This window comes from Periophthalmus magnuspinnatus, chromosome 20 (assembly GCF_009829125.3).
Source record: "Periophthalmus magnuspinnatus isolate fPerMag1 chromosome 20, fPerMag1.2.pri, whole genome shotgun sequence".
In the NCBI taxonomy this organism is placed as follows: Eukaryota; Metazoa; Chordata; class Actinopteri; order Gobiiformes; family Gobiidae; genus Periophthalmus; species Periophthalmus magnuspinnatus.
This window is the reverse complement of record NC_047145.1, coordinates 19,977,639-20,002,614: the sequence shown is the minus strand read 5'-3', so window position 1 is coordinate 20,002,614 and position 24,976 is coordinate 19,977,639. Positions and strand designations below refer to the sequence as shown.

The 24,976-nt window shown below is 45.0% G+C and overlaps 1 protein-coding gene across 1 annotated transcript in view; it reads left to right on the top strand.

The window, feature by feature from the left end:
* Positions 1 to 24,976, top strand: part of zfhx4 (zinc finger homeobox 4) — a 73,598-nt gene that overhangs the window by 14,062 nt on the left and 34,560 nt on the right. The window contains exons 2-6 of the mRNA XM_033986143.2: positions 4,490 to 6,941; positions 7,154 to 7,366; positions 7,473 to 7,767; positions 9,099 to 9,640; positions 23,488 to 23,719. Of these exons, the coding sequence (XP_033842034.1) occupies positions 4,536 to 6,941; positions 7,154 to 7,366; positions 7,473 to 7,767; positions 9,099 to 9,640; positions 23,488 to 23,719 (3,688 nt within the window). The 5' untranslated portion in view covers positions 4,490 to 4,535. The remainder of the gene's footprint in view (positions 1 to 4,489; positions 6,942 to 7,153; positions 7,367 to 7,472; positions 7,768 to 9,098; positions 9,641 to 23,487; positions 23,720 to 24,976) is intronic.

The window sequence follows — 24,976 nt, the reverse complement described above, 5'->3', positions numbered from 1 at the left end:
TGTCTTGGAAAAGTCCTGGAGCAGCAGTAGTAGTAGTAGTAGTCGTAGTAGTCGTAGTAGAAGTTGGTGGGGGGAACGTGGGAAGCCCCTAGCCAGATGTTGAGTCCAAATAAAGAGAGATAAATAAAGCGAAGGAGCAGATGATGGAGGATGCCATTTTGCGCTCCCCTTTGCCCTCCTTCCTCGGACCACTGCATGTTAATGTCTTCGGCCATCCCTCCCCGCGGACACTGGCGCATTGTTTGTGGAGCTGGCTTCTATTCTTTCAAACTTAATTACCTTCTTGCCTTTTGTGGCGTTTGGGGCCGGGGAAGTTTTGCTCCGTGGCAGTGGAGGTCGTCACACATTCTTTTGGCGGTGCATTCCCTTAATCTGAGGTGGAGGAGGAGGAGGAGGAGGAGGGAGGAGGGCGGGGGTGGAGGGGGCAAGCAGAGCCGGGGTAATTTTTCTTAAAAGGAAGATTCTAGAAAGCTTCTACCTCGACGCTATAGACGCACACACGCTCATTTACGCTCGAGCTATAGAAGTCGGGACATAGGCTGGCCTTTGTTTGTGCGGTTCATTTCCAATCAACCCTAATTAACTTGAGAGTGTTTCCAGATTGCCAGCGAAAGAAAAATCCCCACGTTTTTTCATCGCAACCTCATGGTCTTTGCTGTTTCGAGTCGGAGCAAGGGGAGGGGAGGAAAGTGCAAAGCATTAGCTATGTAGATTGGCTTTGCCTTTGATGCTGGAAAAATCTTTAGCCAGGGCAGTAAGTGGTGACTGTGACCCAGCGGTGTCGGACTGTTTATTTTCATGTTTCAGATCGAGTTTAGTTTGAAATATTGCTCTTCAAAGCGGCCGACTTGTGCATATATTTTGACCCGATGTGGTAAGCTGCAAGTCCATTTGTAAATATGTTAAATCCAGACAAACTTGTTTTAATCCATTACCAACATCGAGAACTAAGGGCTGAAACTTTTTATTATTTTTTTTTAAACTTGAGCTAGTTTGACGTCACGTTTTTGCGCGAACACCAAAGCTCGTTATAGGTGACACGATCTCGAATTTTTTAGTTTTGTTTCTCTGATGAAATTCTTCTGGAGGCTGTTTGGTGTAAGGTTACCTGAGCAACTAGTGGAGCCAATTTACTTGTCATCAGCCGTAGCATTAAGACTTGCATAGTTGCTTTACCAAAAGAAAAACCTCTGTTCCATTCTTTACATTTATTCTCATTATTGGTTCTTTTCTTTCCATTCTTGCATCCACTTTTACACCCCGACATACACTCTGAAATCTTTCCTCATGTAGGCGTAATTCTGATTTTGATTTGCTAAAAGGCATTTTTGTGGAGTAGGTAATTTGTCGAACAAGATTCCTGCACTAAATGGAGTGCGGCTTGCTTAAGGTGTCTGGGCCGCGCCTCGCAGTAATGATAAGGTGTCTTTGGGTAATGAAGGCCTTTACTCACCGGGGAGACGTGCATGCAGGAGAGGACAGGCGCATAGCGAGAGAGAGGAGGGGGGGGCTGCATATAGCCTCTAATTTTACACCTTAAGGCAACAAACAAGGGCAGCGCGCTAAAGCTTTCGAAGGTAAAAGACAAAAACACTCTATTTGTGACGGTCCTTCTATCTCCGAGCATCACATTAGCCCCTCTTCTGATGATGTGCGTGTATCTGTGTGCACTATCTGATAGCTCTTGTATTATGAGTTTGTAGATAATTCTCTTCCACCTTCATCCACTCTCGTTTTCAGACCTACATTTCTGCATGGTAACAAATAAACAGGTCTAATTAGAGCAGAGCGGACCTATTCACGGCCCTGACAGTGGGAGATGGATGCAGGGGTTTGAGAGCGTCCTTCGTCTTTGTCTTTGACTAACGCTTGGTGACATTTTGATAAAAGATTTGGTGTTGGACTGAGGGCCCACATGCAGGGAGAGGGATGACCTTCCAGAAGACCTTAAGAAACGGACACATAGCCGCGGTTTCACGCTGCCTTTTGACTTTGTTGTTTGACTTTATTAGCTTTTTGAGGTCAACTTAAAGATTTTGTCTGGTTTGGATTTTAACGGTTTTAACAACACAAGATATTTGAACTCAAAAGAGTTGGAGAGCAACAACTTGAAACTTTAAAATACAGATCTGTCTAATGCCACTGTTTACACACAGTATAAATATTCAGTATTAACTGCGCTGTCTGCCCCTGCATTAAAATGTCAGACAGTAAGTAATAAGGAATTTGAACCTAACTGAGCCTCGTGTAAACAAAGACGCCACTGTGGCAACGCCACAATTACAGGTTTGGCATTTAATAAGAGGCAGCACAGGCTAATGCAGCGTCTGACACAGAGACAAAGGAGAAGGAGAGCTGACTTGAGGCTGAGCAGTGGACATGCTGTAGGCTGGATCCATACAGCACCATGACAACATAAACTCCTCATAAACAGCAGAGATTAGCACAGACGTGGTCACTTTCCTTTAAAGTACAAGGTTAGAAAAAATGCTGCATTTTTACATAGTCAGAGAGCTACTGAGAAGCAGGTGGAGGGACATGGGAGAGTGGGGAGGGGGTCAGAAACAATAGGCCTAAGAGTCCCCTGGCTTTTTTCTCTAAACTAGCAGTGTCCAACGCATGCATTCCAGGCCTTTTGTATGCCTTTCCCTGGATCTGATCTGCCAGCTAAATTACCTTAGCTGATGTGTGCATAAATCTTAAAAGCTGAACTTTTGAGTTGTTATGCATTCATTTGCCTGCCTCTGCCGTGCTCCGTCTCTCTCAAACATAAGCTGTCTTCCTGGTTAGAGAAACAGAGGAGACGGTGGGGGAGATGGACAGAAAGGTTTCATAGCAGCTGTAACATGATCTGCTTTAAAAGACGCAGGAGAGGGCACTACCGCTGTGAAAGGTGCAAAGCCCAGAGAATGAAACTCAACTATGAAGGCAACTCAGAGAACTCCTGTTTATTCTATGTACAACTCATCTAAAACAAGACATCAGATATTTTCTTTTCAAATATTACCACATGCTTATGTAGCACTGTTTATAGTTATACAGACAGAATTAATGGGCTGAACTGGGAAGGCTTAAATCTTGCCAGATATAACAATATAATGAACTGGATGACATTAAGTTATTGTTGGACCCCTGCCCACATGTAAACGGCTGCTAACCTGCTAGCATCTGGGCTAACATATTGGTGCCAAGTGCTTAACACACTGGCTTCTACATGAGACATAATTCCACTCTTAAAGTGTTAGGAGATGCATAATTCATAAAGCGCTGTGTTTTATGTCCAAGCTACAATTCAAAGAGGTTGCTCCCCAATGAAATAAGCGGCGAAATGACAGCACTGACAAGTAGTAAATCCCGCCGTATGTGTCACATTAGCCGCCAAACCCACAGCTTCTGAACGGCTTTGCTCTCAATCACCATTTACTCCAGTCTGGGTACACTTATAAGAATAAACAAATAAAAATGTTTTATATGTTTGATTAGAGGAACAGCCGGTCCAAGGGCTGTTTTTGCTGCTAGGCTATAAAAGACATCACTTAAATTTACAAACCCCGGCTACGTTTAGGCCCACCATGCTTTTAATACATGATAAAAGCAGTTATGTAGGCAGTCTGAATACTTTAGCGGTGCATTGCAGAGGATATTCTTATGTTGTATCCCACATTCACCTTGTATTTTGTCTCATTATGCTTATCTGATAAGCACTGGTAAAATTCATTATCCTGTGAATTATTTTTAATCTTGGCAACAGAAAGACAGAAACAAAATGAGACACAGGGAGCAAAAACATAATTTCGTTCCTTTAATCTATCGCTATTCTCCATGGAATCATCTGAGGGATATGTCAGATTAGAACTGATTATAGCGCGTGCACACTCCAGCGCGCACCAGCAAACATCCTTGGCCACATGTTTGATTTCATTCCTCACGGTTTTACTGTCCCTCCTACTGGCTTTGTTTAGCCCAGGATTGTTGCGGATTAATCCTCTAATTGCTTTGTAGCTTTGTTGTGAGGCGGAGGGAGCGTAGAAAAACGAGAGGGAGTATTAAGCAGCAGGTGGATTGGGTTAAAGGTTAACATGGCTCTTTAAAGCTCGCTTTTAATGCCAGCTCATTTACACGCAAGGATCTGAAAGGCGCTGGTACTGTATCAAGTGAAAAGACATTGGCGTGCACAACCACTTTGCAAAAGACTGTCTAAGTAGGCTACCTCTCAGGCTTGTTTTACTAGGAGTTTTGTTAGGGGCCTGCTTTGTGCATTTATATAGAAGCTTTTATTTTGGAATAAGCTCTTAAAATGAAGTAGGGAAGTTTTTGTTATCGTTTTATCTAGGTTTTGACTCTTCCCGACAAGACTTTACAGCAGAACAAATAGTACCTCAATTAAGTGCAATCAGACACCCAGACTTGGCGCTTTGTTCCGCAGTTCTCTTGTTCTTGGATGACTACTTATTAACTTTTAATTTTTGTCTGTCTTCTCTCCGTCTAGGTCCCTATTAGGCTGGATGAGATGAGATCCTTATGTAGTGGTCGTCATGGCAACTTGTGACTCTCCCCCTATGGTGTCGTCGCGGCAGCAGGAACATGGTGGGCCGAGGCTGGACACTGCTGCTGAGGACCACTCCGCCCCGGAGACCAGCGACAGCAGCCACACCAACTGCGGAGAGCCGGACAAAGGACCAGGAGAGTCTGCTGTGAGCCCGCTGAGGTCCACTACAACCCTCACTGTCAGTGCAACCACCGACCCTGTGTCCGAGCAGAGTCGGAGAGAAAGCTTTACTACTGGTAACAAAGGGAGTGTTACTGGGACTTTACCAGGAGTCGGAGGAGGAGCAGCTTTGGGTTCAGACTGTTCTGCCCCTGCCATGTCTCCAGTGGCACCCACTAAAGAGATCCCCTGCAACGAATGTTCCAGCTCCTTCTCTAGTTTACAAAAATACATGGAGCACCACTGCCCCAACGCCCGCTTGCCTACCACTGGGGGTTCTGAGGAGGGAGAGGAGGGGGAGGGGGTGGAGGAGAGTGAGGACGAGCGCACAGGGGCTGGAGCAGAGATCAGTGAGATGGAGGAGGAGAGTGATGTGGAGAACCTTTGTGGCGAGATCATCTACCAGCCCGATGGCTCTGCCTTCATTCTGGAGGACACCAAAGAGCAGTGCGGCAACCAGGGGGCGCTCAAGAGCGCTCTCCCGTTCAGGGGCCTACTGTCCCCCCAGACCTTCCCCAACGCCCAGGCCAGCAGCGGCCAGAGCGGCCTGGGCCAAGGGGGGGAGCGGTTGGAGCAGCCCGCTGCACCCATGTCCTTCTACCCCCAGATCATCAACACCTTCCACATCGCCTCATCCCTGGGGAGTAAATCCCTGGCGGCTGACCACCCCTCCTTCCCAAATACCTCAGCTGGAGGGCTGGCGGGCGCTGGTCCCGTGTTGCACAGTTTTCGTGTCTATGACCTCCGCCACAAGAATGACAAAGACTATCTGACGGCGGATGGTGCAGCCAAAAACTCCTGTGTGTCCAAAGATGTCCCCAACAATGTGGACTTGTCCAAGTTTGAGGGCTGCATATCCGATGGGCGGCGAAAGCCTGTACTCATGTGTTTCCTGTGCAAGCTTTCCTTTGGCTATAGCCGCTCCTTCGTGACACATGCTGTCCACGACCACCGCATGACCCTGAATGAGCAGGAGCAGAAACTGTTGAGCAACAAACATGTCTCAGCAATCATCCAGGGCATCGGCAAGGACAAAGAACCTCTTATAAGCTTTCTGGAACCAAAAAAATCCCCCAACTCTGTGCTACCCCATTTTCCCACACCTGCCAACTTCCTAGGGCCAGACACGGGGCTCCGCAGCTTGTGGAACGCGTTCCACAGTGGGGAGAGTGCAGACTCCCTTCAAGCAGGTTTTGCCTTTCTGAAGGGCAGCGCCAGCAGCTCCTCCAATGACCAAACCCCCAGAACCCAAAACATGCCAAAGGCTGAGACCAACCCAAACCTCGGGGGAGGGGCTGGTGCCCACAGGACCCCTGGAGGAAGTGCTGCTGCTGCCACTGGTGGCAACCTGGAAGGCCGGAACTCTGATATTGACTGCAAAGGCCACATTAGGGACACATGCACTTTGCAACCCAACGGCTTGGACCTGAGCCAGTACCCACCCATCAAGCGGGAGCCTGGTGCAGTGGGAGGAGACAGTCCAGACCTGGATGAAGATTCTTACTCAAATGGAGGTGGAGCAGAGATGGAGGCGGATGAGGAGGAGGAGCAGGCCATGACAATGGCATTGACAGGCCAGCGAGCTGACAGCACCAGTAGCAAAGATTTTCCTCTTTTAAACCAAAGTATTTCCCCCTTATCCAACAGTGTGCTTGCATTTAACAGTGAGAGTAAAGGTCCTGCTTCTGCCTCCTCTTCTTCTCTGTCTGTAAGCGACAAGAGCCGCCTGGCCTCTGCTGTGGTAGCTGCCAGGGAGCGAGACAATAGTAATGACTCGAGCAGTGAAACACTAACAGGACGGGATGGGTCATCGCCATCTGCCCATCCCCTCGATATGATCATGTTACGCAGAGAAGATGAGAGTCCCGGTCCTCTGCACCAACACGCAGGGAACCCCAGTACGCCCGGTACTCCGGGTACTCCTGGTACTCCTGGGCCCGGGGAGGGTTCCCCAGGCAGTGGAGTGGAGTGTCCAAAATGTGACACTGTCCTGGGATCTTCACGGTCACTGGGAGGGCATATGACCATGATGCATTCACGCAACTCCTGCAAAACACTAAAGTGTCCCAAATGTAACTGGCATTATAAGTACCAGCAGACACTGGACGCCCACATGAAGGAGAAACACCCTGAGTCTGGGGGCTCCTGTGTCTACTGCCGGACAGGACAGCCCCACCCACGCCTGGCCCGAGGCGAGAGCTATACCTGTGGATACAAACCTTTCCGCTGCGAGGTCTGTCCATTTGTTTAGTCTTTTAATTTCTTTTTAAATGTGTTTGTTTTATAGTTGTTGTTTTTTTTACTTACTAAAGTTTAAATTACCAAAGTATACAGTTGCAGTAGTATTATTATTCTGTAGGCCTTGTTTTTAGTATAATAATTATAATTTATTCAGTAGTTTATGTTTGTGGTAGTTGCAAAGCAATGACAGTTTTTCTCTTTTAGGTATGCAACTACTCTACTACCACCAAAGGCAACCTTAGTATCCACATGCAGTCTGACAAGCATCTGAACAATGTCCAAACACTCCAGAACGGCGGCAGTGAGGCCCAGTACAACCACAACCACACCGCTCCTGTGCCCAGTGCCAGCCTCGGAGGGGGATGTGGTGCCCCTTCGCCCTCCAAACCCAAACAGAAGCCCACATGGCGATGCGAGGTATGTCACCAACAGAGCCGCATGCCTTTTGTTCATATGAAACCTTACACATTTATCCCAGTTATAAATAGGAGTCTGACAGTTAAACTTCACCTGTTTGCTGCAGGTCTGTGACTATGAGACCAACGTGGCTCGGAACCTGCGGATCCACATGACCAGTGAGAAGCACATGCACAACATGATGCTGCTGCAGCAGAACATGAAGCAGATCCAGCACAGCCTTCACCTGGGCCTGGCTCCGGCTGAGGCTGAGCTGTACCAGTACTACCTGGCCCAGAACATGGGGCTGGCAGGGGTCAAACTGGAGAACCCTGCGGGCAGCACTGGCCCAGAGCCCCCAATGATGATCAACCCCTTTCAGCTCGACCCTGCCACCGCTGCTGCTTTGGGATCTGGTCTGGGTACGTCACAGCTGAACAAATCAATAAACGGATACCTTTGTTTTTAATTCTGCTAATGTAGCTCCCTGTAATTCACTGTTAACCTTATGCCGTCATAAGACACATTTTTGTCCTTCGTTTTCCTCTTTCCTCATCACTATTCTAGCTTTCTGTCTTGCATTGTCACTTCCATACTGTGGCCCCCACCTCCTGCTCCCCTGGTTCACCCTCTCTTGTGTCTTTCCGCCTCTTATCTGTTCTCTGAGATTGCCCCTCTGTCATTGTCTCCTTTCCCTGACCCCTCTCACTGATTAAAAAATGATTATGAGACGCCACATGAGAATTATTCTTAATCTTTCATTTGTAATTTTCTTAAGTCAGCTTAATCCCTCCCCTTACACATCCAGCAGCCCTGTGTGGCTGGTCCTGGAGAGCATGCACACAGACATATACACATACATGCTGACACGCCACAGGAAGCACAGTCCCATAGGACAGAGGTTTAACAATGACCCTGCAGTGATGTACACCTCTGCCTCTTGTACTGTAGAGGTCATAGGCCGTCAGCACATGTACTCAGTGAATTACACCAGGAACACTGCTCCCCACCGAGAGCCCCATACGCACATTTAGATACTGAGCAGCACTATTTTATATTTCAATGGTTAAACGTTTTACAGCTTTTCCTCCTGTGAAGTATAACACATGTAGCACACACACTGCTTGGTAAATCTCATCAGCTAATTGGGGAATTGTTAAATCGGAGAAAAGACTTGATGAGCTTTCGTGCCATGCCTAGATAGACAATAACAGGATCAAATGAGACAGTTAATTACATTGATATGAATGAAAGATCTTTTTTTGTCAGAGGGTGGGCGGGTAGATGAAAGAAAACCTGTGTAACGCATTGATCAGCCCCTCAGATCTGTGTGTATGTGTGAAAAACTCTAAAATCTCTGTCCCGCCATCACAGAGAGCAGTAATTAAAGCTACCTGATGAGCGAGTTAGCAGGTTGAAAAGGATGATTGTAATTGATCCTGATTCAATCCTATTAGGTTTTTTATAGACGAGACTTTGTAAGGAGCGCCAGTCCTCAGTGGGGCTTTATTTTATCAAATCCTTTTGTATGAGAGAGGCCCGCACCAAGGACTTCTTCCACACCTAATTTCATTTAATAAAAAGAGCCTTTTTATTTCTTACTTTCCTGGATTCTACCATGCATACAGCGCCTTTATTTTCACAAGTGCTTTGTTTTATTCTCATACCATGTTTTTGTGTGCCTTTTCTTCAGTCTACAATCCTCTCCCTGCCTCTCTGCAGTCTAATAGATTCTCTTTTTTTTCCTCTGTAGTGAACAGCGACTTATCGGCGGAGCTGCGTCTTGCTGGTGGTCAGCTGATGGCAGATGACCTGTCCTTGGTTACGGCTGGAGGGATGGGGGGCATGTCCTCCTCAGACCCCTCCCTGTCGTCCCTGTCGCCCCCCATCAGTGACCCTTCCTTGCGCCTCTACCAGTGTGCCGTGTGCAACTGTTACTCCTCGGACAGCCTGGAGGCCCTCAACGCCCATGTCAACGCGGAGCGCTCTCTGCCCGAGGAGGAGTGGCGCTGTGTGGTGGGCGACGTCTACCAGTGCAAGCTCTGCAGTTACAACACGCAGCTAAAGGCCAACTTCCAACTGCACTGCAAGACTGACAAGCACATGCAGAAGCACCAGCTGGTAGCCCATATCAAGGAGGGAGGCAAGGCCAACCAATGGAGATTAAAGTGTGTGGCCATTGGCAACCCCGTGCACCTCAAGTGCAACGCCTGTGACTACTACAGCAACAGCGTGGATAAACTGCGACTACACGCCACCAACCAGAGGCACGAGGCCGCCATCCGCCTTTACAAGGTAAAATGGCTTTTATACACAACACTGAAGCACAACACTATTGGCTCCTTTGTGTTTACAAATACCTCATAGCTCTGTCTGGAGGATACGCTCTGTGAAACAGCCTCCTGTAGACATGTGTGGACCGGACTTACGCAGTGGCAAACTTTATAAAATGGATACTTTAGCTCTTGTTAAAGCTTTATATCTATTTTTAGCTAATTAACCTGTTCGCACTTTATCTTCTTAATTGTTTCATCTCAAATCTAGTGTTTTCTCTTCATTAGTGATGTAGTTTTGGGGAATCTCTTTGGGTTAAATAGTTAAACAGACAGTACTTTCCCTAAGCCTTGACCTAGAGGCCAGGATCAGGTGCATTACATTAATGAGGATTTTTGGTAGCTGTGTTTGGTAATAGCAGGTGTTTGTGATGGTGTATTTAAAGTAAAACAAATGGGCCAGAGCAACAAAGGCTAAAAGAGACAATCTAAGAATAACACTACATGTTAGTTAGTACTGCTCACACCACACGTTCACTTTATCTTCACATGAGTAGTTCAGATCCAAATGCTCAGTGTGGGCCGGAGCGCCTATGGCTCGTCCCGTTGGCCCCTCGGTGCCCCCACAGTCCCTTGTTCTTTGGTACCAACCACCAACCCACAGTGTTTAACAAATGTGTTCCACAGATGACGTTTTTAATGCTTCTGGCAGAAATCCCACTTTTTTTTAAATTCTAGACATGTGGTAGAAGAGCAAAGCAGCCATAGGCAGCACAGGGAGGGCAGGGAAAAAACGTCTTTATTTGACCAGAAAAACACCTCTCCTTTTATGTATTGGCAAAGGTGAAACGCACATGGGGATGGAGGTAGCTTGGCCGGGTGCATAAAAGATCCAAGTGTTGACGACTTTACCACATGGTTTGGAAACACAGAATATCTTTACGGCATGGAAAATCATTTGAAGATATAAACAAAAAGCATATTCAGGAAATGTTATGGGTGCTTTGTAGCAGCAATAGAGTACTTCTGAAAGGAGCGGGGAGTTGGAGAGGTTTTTTCCAGACTTTAATTCACCACAAGGGAAATGACATTAAGAGCACATGGGCATCCAATCATCGGGTGACCAGGGCACAGCAGGTGGCACAGGAAGTCCGGCCTTACGAGGAAAAGTAGACTGCCAAGCTGCTTTCAGACATGAAATTAAAGTTACATTTCCTCATGAGCTGGAAGTTAATGGTAATTACAGAATTTCAGCAAGAAAAACATGCCACTGCCTCCTGCGTTTTTAGCACATTCTTCATACATTTTAACTATAAATCCTATTCCTTCACATGTGCAGTATGTCAAATGGGAATTGTTTGAATATGCCAGCAGCTTGTGGGGTAGTGAGGGCATTAAATGGTGTCGTTGCATGGCATGACTGTTTCTGGCCAGCGCAGTGTTTGAGTTAGCATCGACTATAGTGATGTATGGATTCATTACAATTTGAATAACAAACACAGGTCTAATAGATGTAGAAAGAGGGGTAAATCTGTCAGTGGCGCTCAGTGTGGGCGGCTGGGCTACAGTTGGGGTTGACACAGTAGTGAGCGTGTATGTTTATGTGTGCGTCTACAGAACAGTGAGGAACACGTCTGCCCCTGGGTCATTAGGAGCTGGGAATGTCCATGGTCCATAAGGCCTGGCAGGACCACACACACTGTCCCAGACCTCAGCACCTGTTTCTCACATGGATCCTCCCATAAATCTGAAAGTCAGTTCAACCATCACCGTCCCAACCGCCCGTCTATCCCGCTTTCCATCATTATTCAAGCCCAAATGGTCATCCAGGGGCCAGTGACGTGTTTTTGTTGTCAGTATGCTTTGAACTTAAGATGCAAAACTGTTTTATTATAGCGTAGAGTTTAATGTTGTGTTACTGTTTTATTCCGTTCAGGCCGTTCTTTAGGAGCAGACATCAGTGTGGTTCATTATACTCGCCTTGTCTACATCTGTTTATGACCGAGCCTCTGCAGTTTATACATAAAATAATTGAAATTCAGAATTAGCAAAACATGGAACTGTCTGTTGTCAAATCAGTCTGTCCACCTTTTTTTTTTTCATTTTTCCCCCTCTGTCCGTCCCCTGGGGTGCAGCAGATAGGCCATCTCATTACCCATGATCCTCCTGGCAGTGCAGTGGCAGAGAGAGGAGAGGTGGGGTTGGGTAGATTGTCCTTCATTTTTGTATTTTTTCCATTTCCCATCAGGCGTGCTGCATTTCTCCTTTACGTTATATCCTCCTTCATCTCTCAGACAGAGATGGCAGTGCTTATGCATCTGCAATATTAAGTCTACCGCCGTGTGGTGGCTATTAGCAAGGGTCAACCCTGCCCACTCTCATTTGAAAACCAAATGGCCTATATATATGCAGCCCAAATTATTGGACTGTCATTTGGACTTGTGTGATGGGGAAATGGACAGGAGATTGACTCCCAAAGATTTGCATAAAAAGCCATTGTGATGGTCCCGGAATAGAAAAGAGTCTGGATCTATTTCAAATGCATGGCACCACTTATGACACCCGCTCACTTAAACATATACATTTAAAGGGGAGCTGTAACGTAGACGTATTGGTGCTGTTTTACGTACAGTAGCACTCACACACTCCGCCCGTGTGTTTTATGAAGTTGCCATTTTCCACTTTGGCCCGTGTCCTCTTGTTGTAGACACTCTCTTGATCAGCGAGTCCTTGTCTCACACTCACACACTGTCTTAAAGAGTTGCTCCTCTCTTCAAACAGGAATGTTCAGACACTTCACACTAGATGCTACTTGACTGGGAGATATAGATTTTCATGTTCTGTCTTGGAGTCGGGCTGATGCAGTCTCCTGACGTCTGTACAGCTGAGGAGAGGAGTGGATTCAGCCATGTATTTTTTTTTTTTTTTGCCAAAATGCTTGCCTGCTTGTCTGTCTGTTTTCCTGGATTCTCCTCCCCTGCTCCCTACCTCCCCTCCACTCCTCCACTCCTCCACTCCTCCTCTCCTCCTCTCCTCCTCTCCTGTTCGCTGCGTCGTATAGGCAGAGAGACGCCGGTTAGTAGATTATTCAAATGGTTTCGTCTTTCACCTGCGCACAGATTACAATGGAAATCTTTCAGAGGGCCATGGGTGATGAAGTGGGCGGTGGAGGGTGGTGGCTAATTAAAGCATAAAAGCAGGTGTGTGCTTGTGTGTGCTTGTTGCTTTTTTGTGTTTGTCAGAAAGAGGTTTTCAAAAGGCAGACTTCCTTAACCTCCCCCTTTGGCCAATAATCCCTAGATATTAATAAGACTTTCACCCACTCTGCTTCCTAAAGCCTTAAGCAGATGGTCAGTGCACAATTAGTGAGTGTTTTCTGTGTCCTGCTTTGGTCATATATATATATATAGTTTTGAATTACCCTCCTCCCTTTTCTTTGTAATACCAAAATCTACCTATGTAGCACTTGTTTGCCAAATGTTGGAACCTTTTTGTATTATTTTTGCATATATTACACTGTGTATTAAGTTTAAGACAGACTCATTGTTGTGTTTTTATGACATTTTAACCTACTTTGCACCTTCACCACGTCAAAATAGGGACTAAACCAACACAAAACCTGGACTAGACTCGAACTAGAACAACTCATAGTTATCAGTTTAACCCTGTTTTTGTACTTCCTTAAGGTTAGATTTAAAAACGTTAACGCTTGACCTGACCATAGACTAAATGTTCATTATTCTCTCCATTTCAGCTTCTTATTTTAAAGTGATACTCCTCGGTGTGACCCCCTCCTTTCGCCGGGTCTATGGTCTATTTGGGATTGTCCTCACTGAGGCCAGGCCATTTGTCCATGTGCACGGGAGTGTAAAGCAGATCACGACTGACAGGTATAGGAAAGATAGCAGGAAAGAGGAGGGGGCAGTCGCTTTACAATAGGGGTTAGTGTCTTCCCTACCACCAGGGGACATCCAGACAAAGACGCTCGCTGAGTTTGGCTTTTTTTTTTTTGACTGGACCTTCCCCCTTTTGGCCATTGTATTAATTTTTACCAAACGCTTAACCTTCCTGTAACAAAACATACTCCTCTCGGGTTCATGTGGCTGCAAATACGCAAGAAAGACAGAAAAATACGGTAATAACTTCGAGCGTGTGACCTGAACTATGATCCGTCCTAACTCACTTCGCTTTTGATGGCTTGATTTGATCAGCTTCAAACAAGTCACAAGTTTGCGACATCTGATATTTATCTACTAAGGTTAAAGCCGGGATCACCTGACGTACCAGCTCACGCCAAGTTAAAAAGGATTTTTTTTAAAAAGTAGTCCAACGATGCGGCGTACGTTTTAATTGGCAGAAAACGTCTCTCGCTCGTGTCGGGATGGTATTTAGATCGGCCATACCCACTTTCAGGTCTCATAGAGCTATCCGGATATTGATAGGGACAAAGTTGAACTGGAATACTTCTCGACGCCCCCTCCCGATCAATAATCAATCGACTGGAGGTAATTGTGCCTCTCTTGGAGCGGTCCCAAGTCTCCCCACTCTACACTCTCACTCTCTGTCATTATCAGCATGTGGCCTAGTATTCGGCATTTCAGCATTCCAGTTCTAATTGATTTTAACCATTAGGTGTTCAGTGAATAGATAAGTAGGGGGAGATATTCGATTATACGCTAGAGGGGAGAGAATAGGAGATGTTTTGGTGCGGGCAGGAGAAGAAGAAGAAGAAGAAGAAGAAGAAGAAGAAGAGGGACCCAACCTGTCTCTCTCTGTATCAGTGGCCTTTCCACCCTGGCAACGGCACAATATACCACTGACCTCCTGTGAGTTCAAGCAGCTTAGTTTGTGCGAGGTAATCCCTAATGCTTTGAAATAGACCTGATAGAAAGCCCACTTACTTGTTTGGGATTAATACCAGCCTGCACAGGGGTGGGGGATCTTGAGTTTTCTGCACATTTAGTTAAATTAGCACGTTTAAATTATGGTTGTAAAAGTGACAATATGATGTAAAACGCTGAATATTGCTTTTGCTTTTAATGTTTCAGGTGCTGGGCGAGTGTTTGAGCATCAGCGCCTTCATTTGTTCTCTCTTTTTGACTTGATTTTGTACGTTTATTACATTATTTAAGTCGCTTTTGCAAACATCTATTAGCATTGGTCCATGTCTTATCAGTTTATTGTTCATTAAAAAGCTCGGAGATTGTGAACAGACTAGACTAGAATCCTAAGCTCAGGGGGGTAACGCTGTCCAACTGTTTTTTGGTCATTTTTTTCCTCCTCTTTCGGGTCCAGAGTGTAGATTAGGACGAGTGGCCGGGCGGCGGGGGTAACAAAGGCAAACATTTGAGTAATCTTCAAAGAGCCCATTGGTATGTTGAGTGGACGCTGGTATGCGGACTGTGGCGGAGGCTTTTTCAGGGGAAAACAATATCCTTCTTTAGCCCTATACTCTGAGGCCTGGGCAAACACTGGCAGCCTGATCACCGCGATCAAATCACCCACTTAGCCCCGCTCATGCTAATGCTAATGCTAACTGTGACAGGAGCGAGACGGGAAACAAAATATGTCGCGTTTACAGTCGTGGAAGAAGGACTCAGCTTTGTTATTTAAGTAAAAGTGCTGATACCTGAGCCAAAAAAAAAAAAAACCTCAAGTAAAAGTATTCAAGTTTCTGCTTAAAAATGCACTTAAAGAGTAAAAAGTTAAAGTATTGTGCAGATTTTGAGCTCTAATAACGCTTAAAATGTCATGATTTTGATAAAGATTTATGCTGGATTTTGTTCAACAGAAACAAATCAATATTTTTTTAGCTGTTTTTATTTATTTGTATATTTTTGTTGGCTCACACTATGCACTTGTTAAAAATAAATCCCTCAAACTATAATGAAAAATACTTATACTTTTACTTTTCACTCCAGTTAAATTATGTAGTGGAGCAGAAAGTACAGATACTGCGCTCAAATGTAGTGAAGTAAAGGTAAAAAGTATTCACAGATACCTAAAATGTGTATCTAAGTACAGTATTTTACTACTTTTACTTCATTATGTTGCACTGTTACTCATTAATTTCCATTTTACACAATTTAATAATCAGTATACAGCATTATTCTTATTTTTTAGTCAGTCTCCAGCTGAAAAAACTGAAGTAAGTACAAAGTAGTTACAATTTTGTCTTTCTTTTCATTTTAGTAACTCCAAAATACAACATAAGCGTATTATTTCTCCTTCAAAATGTCGTTGCAAAGTATTTCTTGCCGTCTGTTGGTCTTATGATCTGTACAACAAAGCCAAAGTCCATATAGAAACACAAAGCAGCTTGAACTGTGAAACGTTTATTTGCATATTTCAAGGTAACTAGCAGTGGAAAAATCTTGCGTAGCGATGGCGTGAATGTCTGACGTGGCTCAAAGTGTTGCAATAATTGTTATCTATGTGTTCTGGGAGGCTCGCACTCCCCTATTTAAATGTTTGCCTTTGATAAAACAGGCAGAGCAGACGGGAAGAGCGAGTCAAACTGTACAGAGCGTGTACGAGGGTGCCATCTTGTAGGTCAACTCCGAGCCATTTGATTTCCTATGGCAATATGCAAAACAGCTGCTGCTTTCCATTGTGTCGGTATTAAGTTTCATCTTATTCCCAAGTAACGATACGATGTTTTATCTCACCTCGTACAAAACAAACCATATATTATCACTAACTCCTCATTTAACAGCACCATACCTATTTTTTTTAGCCCGCTGTGTATTTATTTATTTATTTCGAAGAGATTAGTCAAGGCACTTAAAGCACATTTCACATATTTTTCCTTATTTAAACTTGAAAAAGCAGCGAGAAGAAGCAAACGTATTAAATCCAACCCCCTTCCATTACAACATAAGTTAAATGCTTTGTTTAAGCTTCCTTTTCAGTTGGAACGAAAATATATAAATTCATTTTGTTCATGGGAATAACTGCGTCTAAAGGTCATGGAAAATAAATTAGATGTAGAGTGTTGTAACTATAAGGCATTTTTAAGAACAGGAATAACAACAGTGTAAAGGACAGGACTTTCCGGGAATGATAAGGAAACGATAGTCACACTGTTACCGTCCACTAGGGGGCGTGATACTGCAGTACTTTCTGTTTGTACCTTTGTTTAAACTGCTCAAGGGACATAATACTTGTAATTTCCTCATCAAGTCCGTTCCATAGGTGGACTGCGTATATAAATGGACATAGCTAACCTGCTAGCTACCACACAAATTGGCCACGATTCACTTTACATTGAAAAACTGTCACCTTTCTCTCTGTAACCGCTGCTGTCACCCTCGTCATTTTGGTTTTAAAATGTTCGCGTTGACCCTTTCTACACGATCCTGTCATTTATTTCGCTATTGCGTCCGTAAATCAACATATAAACATTAATAACAGACAAATCAAATGGACAGATTTGATTGACATCGCTGTTAAACGGAAAGGGCGTTACCTTCAAACAACCTCGCTCCTGATTGGCTCTTCGGTTGCTATGATACTTACGGTTTGACTTCCAAATATGAAACTCAGCTCTGAACTCTCTGCACGACGTCACTTTCCTTTACACAATCTATGTTTTTAATCTTTTTTTATCAGAAAGTCTGACCAGATACGCTCTCGAGTCCCTTAAAACAAACTGAAGAGCGTCTTTCATTTCGTCACAGCTCGAAAATGAACTTTCTTTGTCCAGTAATCAGCAGCCATTTTCTCACGAGGATCCACCCCAGGGATAATTTCACCCATTTCTCTGTCATTAGCGAGGCCTGGCATTAAGCTTGTGTTTTGTTCCCTGTACCTTTTGTTTAGTGCTAAGTGAAACCATGCGACCGGGTTGGGGCTAACTACAAAACAATACTCCCCTTCACAAGCGCAGGAATGTGTAATTAGTGATTTGAACCCATCCAGATTCTTCCAATTCTCACTGGAACTCTGTCTGGGTCTTTTGTTCTGGCTGTCACCGTTTTCCCATCTGCCCAGTTCTATATCTCTCCCACTGTACGCCTTTACCGCCGCGTCTGCCTAACTATTACTAATGGTCGTTTTTTTCCGCGTGTCTTCATTACTAACACGAGCGCGGAATAACAAACTTGGCACAAATCGCTGCACCAACAATTATCTTCCCTCTGCTTCCTTTCGGTTTAAGTTAAAGATAACAACATCAGCGTTGTACAAACCTCTTTGATGGTTGGAAGCCCCAGATTTCAGACCCTTATTTTTGTTTTTCTCCATGTCTTTCACAGATCCTGTCAATTAAGATTTGCCTTCATTTCGTTTTTTTTTTACATGTTAGAAAAGTGCTTGAACCCTACCCAAAACTGTGTTAGCTTTTCCGCATCACCCCTCCTCGTACATCACTAGAAAAGCATGTTCCCTGGAGCATTTAGCATTTAAATGATTACAATCTTCGCAGTCTGTTTGATTGTGGGTTGATGGCAAAGATAATCCCAGAGCTAGAGATAGTTTAGGGAAATGGCCTGTTCTGGTCAGTCTCACCTGGCGGCCAAATGGAGACAGGCAGGAGCTTTTAGACCCTAATGGGCTAAGGTCAGAGGAGCTAATAGGGAGTAAGTGGCTCAGTTCTGCTGTCTAAATCTAATGCTAATGTAAATACTCATCCATTTTAGCTAGTCCAGAGGTGCGCTAACACTCGCACACACGCACACACGCACACAAGCGCAGCTGGGACTCAGCTCTACCGTGTCCGTCTCTGATAATACACAACGAGATCCAAACTGTAGCTTTACCATTTCTATGTGTTTATTGAAGAGCAAGTGTAGGGCAATCAATAAGGCATATTTTAGTCTACATAATGAATAGTGTGAGAGACAAAGAGGGAGGAGGCAGAGAAAGGCAGCAGTGATTCTCAGAGGTCAGAGGTCAGGAAGCTGTGAACTTCAGATTGACCTTTTGACCCAGGTGTCAGACACACTTACATCATTCCCACAAGTGTGTGTGTGCAGGCTGTGTGGGCATCGCAAAACTAGATACGGGGTTTACTGGGTTTAGGGCTACGTTGTGTCGCTTCCTGGTTTCTTTGTGCTGATAAGAAGTCGTGGAAATATCCAGAGAAGGAAAAGGGGAGAATGCAGAGGAGAGGGGGTTTGCAGAGCGCCTCTAAAAGACTCATTGTAATACTTAAAAGTTTATTTGTCTTGGCAGTGGTGATGTGATAGATGCTTGTTGTTTTTGGGCGACCTAAAGTGTGCTGGTCCACAGACTCTGCACCCTGAGCTGTGATCACACCGCAGGGCCCAGAGGAGCAGCTTCTCTCCAGGAACTTTCTTAGTCTGAAAATAGCAGAGAGAAATGAGCAGAGGTAGAAGGGGCTGGGTTGAGCCGAGGCGAGGAGCTTTGTGGATTGTTTTGTCTCTGCAGCATCTTCAGATCCATGCAGTGGCCTTGTGTGAGAGTGTGTGTGTGTGTGTGTGTGTGAGAGTGTGTGTGTGTGAGGGTGGGTGTGAGGGTGGGTGTGTGGGGGTGTGTGGGGGGGTGTGTGCATGTGTGGGGGTGTGTGTGCGCATGCGTGTGAGTGTGTGTGTGTATGTGTGTGTGTGGCTGGGAGCAGAGATGTGCTCTGTGCATAAGTAATGTACATTCAGCACTTTTTCTGTGTGAAGGCTATTTGCATATTTGTTTGTGTGTGCAGCAGTGAATTTGTCTCCCTCTACACTATATTAGCTCCTCTGTTTATAAAGAAGGTGGCACAGACCTGGCCTGTCTGAGAGCCTGCAGTCTGCAGCTCTTCCAGTGGCACTGATCTTGCGTTACATCTATGTCTCGGGGCTGAGCAGCGGTTAGCACTAACATGTGTTAGGGAGGTAGTAGAACTGATGGAATTCTGCACTTGGCAGCCTTCCAGGCAGAGCTGGTATGTGTTTAAAATACTTTCAAGGAACAAAACATGCTTTTGTTGTTTTCTGGGCCAAGCGGGACTGTTTTTGTCTCCGATGGCCCTTAGGGGGCCCAGGGGAGAGCACCGGAAGCTGGTGACATTCCTAAAAGAAGGTGTACCATCACTGTGCCTTCTCCAGTCAACCCCTCTCCCCACATCTAGTGACACAGCTCCAGTACTGCTGTGTACATATAAAACACGTACACACATGCTCACACACACTGGTTATTAAGACATAGCTGTGGTGCAGACTTCTTATTTTCACAGTGTGTTCATTAGTTGCCTGGTTTTACACTTAATGACAGGAAAGACTCATGTTTGTACTGAGCACCCTAATTTGTCATTTGGTTTATAGAGAAAAACACGGCCCTGCTGCTTTGCACCACATTCACAATATTTTTGTCTTGTAACATTGTACACACGTAAAGACAAAAAGAAAAGAGCTTCTGAAATTACCCACAGACGCAGACTTTTATGAGGTGGAATACAAAAATGTGCCATTGAAATTACTGATGCGTAAACAGTGGCAGCACACACACTTGTGAAGCCAGAAGAAACAGGAAACATTGGAATTATCTCCACACACTCTCTGTCACACAGCGTTCACAAACTGCACCCCCAGATAAAAGAAGTAGAGGAGCGTCTTTTGCATTGCTTTATTAAAAATTCAGTTAATGAGGCAGCTTTGTCAGCGCACATAGAACAAATGAATGTGAGACAGAGGCAGTGCGCTCCCAGCCACAGGAGGTGTGCGGTGTTTGTGTGAGAGGGAGAAAGGTGTTTTGTAAACATCTCATTCTGCATAATGAATGCAGTCCTCTGTCATCCTCTGCCTCACACACAGACATATAAACACACACATACACACATTAGTGCCTCCCTCACCTGTCACACTCCTCCCCTCTGCTCGGGGCCGCTTGTTGACAGGTAAACAGGAAGTCCCCAGTGCTGTCATTTACATGCTGCGTCTGAGAGCACACCTCCACTTCCTGTGGGATGTCAGGGCCATGTTCACTTCTGAGCTGGGAGGGTTGTTAGACTGTCTGATTGGCCCACTGGGACTGTTAGCTTATTTGGTTGTTTGCCAAACACTAATCCCTAACAATTAACCACGGGCACTCTGGAGAGGTGCCATATTGACAAGGACAGGCTGCCAGGCACCACACGCGCACACACAGACACACAGACACACACACACACACACACAGACACACACAGACACACACAGACACACACAGACACACACAGACACACACCGACACACACAGACACAGAGACACACACATAGACACAGACACAGAGACACACACACACACACACACACAGCCTTTATTACACAATCCTGCTTGTTATAACATGTGCTGCTTGTTATTACACATGTAGCCTCTCATTACACACATTATGAGCTGTGTACATCTGGGTGCAGAGCCGACCCACCGACAGTATGTTTGTGTGTTTGAATATGCATTACACCGCCCGCGCCTGGCAGGAGTCAAAGTGCTGCTTTAAAAGTTCATAAATCATGGATGCTCGGCCTGTGATCAGCAGACCGCCTGCATTTGAGGCCTGCCGAGCCCAGAGAGAGACCGACAGCCTCTAGTTTAGGTCTTAAACAAACCCTCTGGAATGTGCTGATGGGGACAGAATTAATATTAGGCCTGAACCTATCTGGCAGCCCGGCTCAACCCCAACTATATCATAACTCTCAAGCAAAAACATTCCCCAAAAGTTGGCAAATGAAAGGATACTAGTCCAGGCCTCCTCTTTGCTTGCTCTGTACATGAATGCATTCATTTGAAAGCAACAAGGTCAAATTACAATTATAACGCAATTAAATGGCCCACAGTTGTATCAGACCGTGTTATTTTTATGTATTTTTCTACACTAAATGAAAGTTGGTTAGAATTGCTTCTAGGCTGCTTTGCATTGCTCAGATATCATTTGTCTAGTGAAATTAGCGCTCATATCTGGCAGAATGTTGTTGAAATGATTGCAGAGTGGATTCCAGACATGATCGAATTGAAGCAGAACAAATAGCTCAAAGCAGTGAAAAACACAGCTCTTCTCTAGTGGAGTGATTGACAAGGTTAATGAGAATGAGGCAGGAGAACAGTGGGCCTTTTATGTGCTCGCAGAGTTTTGCATTTATGAAAGGCCACAATGGGTTAATGACAAATGAACAACAAAGAAAGTGTGAGGGTTTTAATGAGAAGACAGTGCTAGACACCTTTCTCTGAATATGTTTGCTTGAGCACGTGCATGTGTGTGGTTTCCAGGGGGGACGGAGGGAGCGACGGGGGGAGGAGGGGAAGAGGGAGAGAAAGGAGGCAAAGAAAGAGGGAGTGAGGGAGGCCTCCTTTCACAGAGAAACAAAGATAGGTGTAATTAATGGCCCTGAGCTTTGGACTTGGGGAGCTTTCTTCTGACAACTCCGACTTAATTAAAACTTAAGACTTCTGAAAGGGCCTCTGACTGCGAGGGGACGTCCCACCGTCTCGTGAGAAAAAGCTCGTAAGATTTTCTACAAAAGGGGAAAAAAAGAAGGGGAGAGACAGAGAGAGAAAAGATGTGTTAGCGGCTGTAGCTATGTTGCTAATCCCTGTTTGTCAAAGGAGGGAGGGCGCGAGGGGGGTTGAACTCACACACCTGCAGTTAGCTAACCGTGCCCCCACCTCTTTGCATCAGACGCATATTTTTCCCCGCTCTGTGCAACTGCAAAAATATGAACCTGTTAACTTTTATATCCTTTAGACATGAACTTTTCTTCCTTGAGAGACAGCGCAATAATACTACAGAGTAATTCATGTATAGAAGCACACCTGTTCCTGAATAAATCTTAACAAAACATAAACTAAGTAACCTTTATAAGGCAGCTCCATCTATGTCTGCCTTCCTTTCTCCCCCTCTGCTCCTCTGGCTCGCTCTACACAGGATCAGATAATAAAAGGCTGGCCTGCTCTTTTGTTTTTGTGCATTGTTCATTAGCCCGGCAGCAACAACAGAGGCACACTTGATATGCTTGGCTTGACTGGGTGTATGGGAGGATAGGGGTAAGGTGGGATGGGGAGGGGCTGTGTGCGTCTGCATGTGTCCACAGGCCTATATACGCTGAGGGCAGGCTCTCGCAGAGGTAGGGGGTAGCTTTGCATGGTTGCGATGCCATTAAAGAGGCAACTGGAAATTAAGGGGGCTCGCAACTGACAGCACACGTTGAATGAGAAAACCCCTGCAGCTGCGGAACAATGGCGGAGCTGGACAATGTGTGCTTTAAGACAAAACCCGGATTCTGGGTTCTAAGCCTCTTTCTGTGACTTTTGTTGCAGTTTGATCTCGGTGTCACCTTAAACCTATCTAGTTAATTTGAGAAAGTGTAACGCCAGGGCTTAAGCGTACCCATCTGTTTGCAATAACACAAGTATTTTTCATATTAGGATAAATATTCAAAGGGATATAGAGGGGGCATTAAGTAGAGAAACAAGAAAACTGTGTCCTAGTTTGAGTATACGCTGTAGATGTAGCAGTAGTAGTTGTTTTAGGATTATTTGTGGTGGCATAATTAGTTGTAGAAGTAGTAGTAGTGGTAGTAGTTGTTGTAGGAGTAGTAGAAATAGCAGTAGTCGTAGTAGTATGGTCCATTTCTTCAGTTTATTCGTAATTATCGTGTTTATTTCCTTCGGTTTCCATGCAGTTTCCATTCTTCAACATTAAGTTTTACTATCACTCTAAAGCAAATCTTTCTTTTTCTCTCTTTTCTTCAATGCAGTTTTAATCATTACGTCCTGCCCAATACGTTTACGCACTGTATACATACATTACATAATATCTGTCGCACATACACAAACCCACATACTCAAATTACAAGTGACAGGTCAGACCACTCACTTAACCAAAAGATAATACTCATATACTCTGGATTTTTGAAATGTAATTCTGAATTTCGATCTCTCTTTCCCCTCTCGCAGTACTTGCAGAAGCAGGACAGCGCCTACAGCCCCGAGTCCTGCGTCTACCACTGCACGCTGTGTGACTACTCCACCAGGGCTCGGCTCAACCTGGTCCAGCACGCCCGCTCCGCCCGCCACCAGCAGAGCGAAGGCCTGCGGAAACTGCAACTGCACCAACAGGGCCTGAGCGGAGAGGAGGAGCTCAGCCTGCAAGAGCTGTTCCACGTCAGAGAGAGCCCCTGCAGCCAAGGTCAGTGCGCCGCTCACCTGTGTTATGACTGGATGTGCGCGAGTACAAAAGCCCCGCGCCGCCATGTTGTGGGCTAATTTCATGCTTGACTTTCTCTGTGCTTATTGTTCAGTTGGATAGTTTTTCATTTTGTTTTATATTGTGTGTTTTTAAATGAAGCCCCCTTTATGCTTTCTTATTAGTTGATGTAATTTTTGTCCTAGTTTTAGCGCTAGGGTGGACACACGTAGTTGCCGTTTAGGCCCCGCTTATTTTGAGGATTTCAACACTTTGGTTTGTCACGATAATATATTTTGAATTGCGATATGTTGCTGAAGTAAATATATGATGCATGATGATTTATGCCACTGACACAGATTTAAACCACAAAAACTGTTCTAAATCTACAATAATAATACAAAAAATAGCAGAATGAAACACTTTAGTACTTAGTTTGCATCTGTAATGAGTTATTAAGTTATTCTTTGCACCTTTTATGGCTTAAATCTTATCAAATAACCAAAAATGTGCAAAGTTCCTGCAAAAGCCTAGCCATATGAACTGTATATAAAGTGAGATTTGCATAGAAAACATGATAATATGCATCTTTTTTCCAAGAAATCCAAGAAATTGGGTGTACTGGGTTTCATAGGCTGTAATATTATGTCTATTCCAAACTATCTTTCTGTGCGTTATGATAAAAACTGAAGATCATATGTTGTTATCTGTCAGCGTCAATGCTCTGACCTCTTCTTCTACAGTTTTTTGCGCTGGTCACCCTATCTGGTGTCGATATATAGTTCAGCCCGGTCCTTCGACATGTGCGTTATTCATCCGGGCTTGGAAGTACTGTACGCTAAATCGTAACCGCTCCAGATGGTTAGATTTCTTCACTTACCAGCCTTTTTCGCAGATTCTGTGTTGTTGTGTCAAACGTCTTGCCCCCTCCCCACAGCCTGGCCTTCAGATCCAGATCAACTCCCCTGATACAGCTCTGTGCATTCGTCCTAATCTCTCCAAAATGAGCATACTGTTCCTATTATGCCTCCTCTCCTCCACAAACACTCACACTGTCCCATACACAGGGACATCCCAGGCAGGCAGTTTATGAAATTTCACCTTGGGAGGATCTTAGTGAAAAGGTCTATAGCCACGCGCGTACACACACATATACACACATATACACACGCTCATATGCACGCACGCACACACACTAAGGCTACACAGTGTCTCCCTGGAGTGAGCTTTCATTTCCTTTCTCATGACCAAAGCAATTTG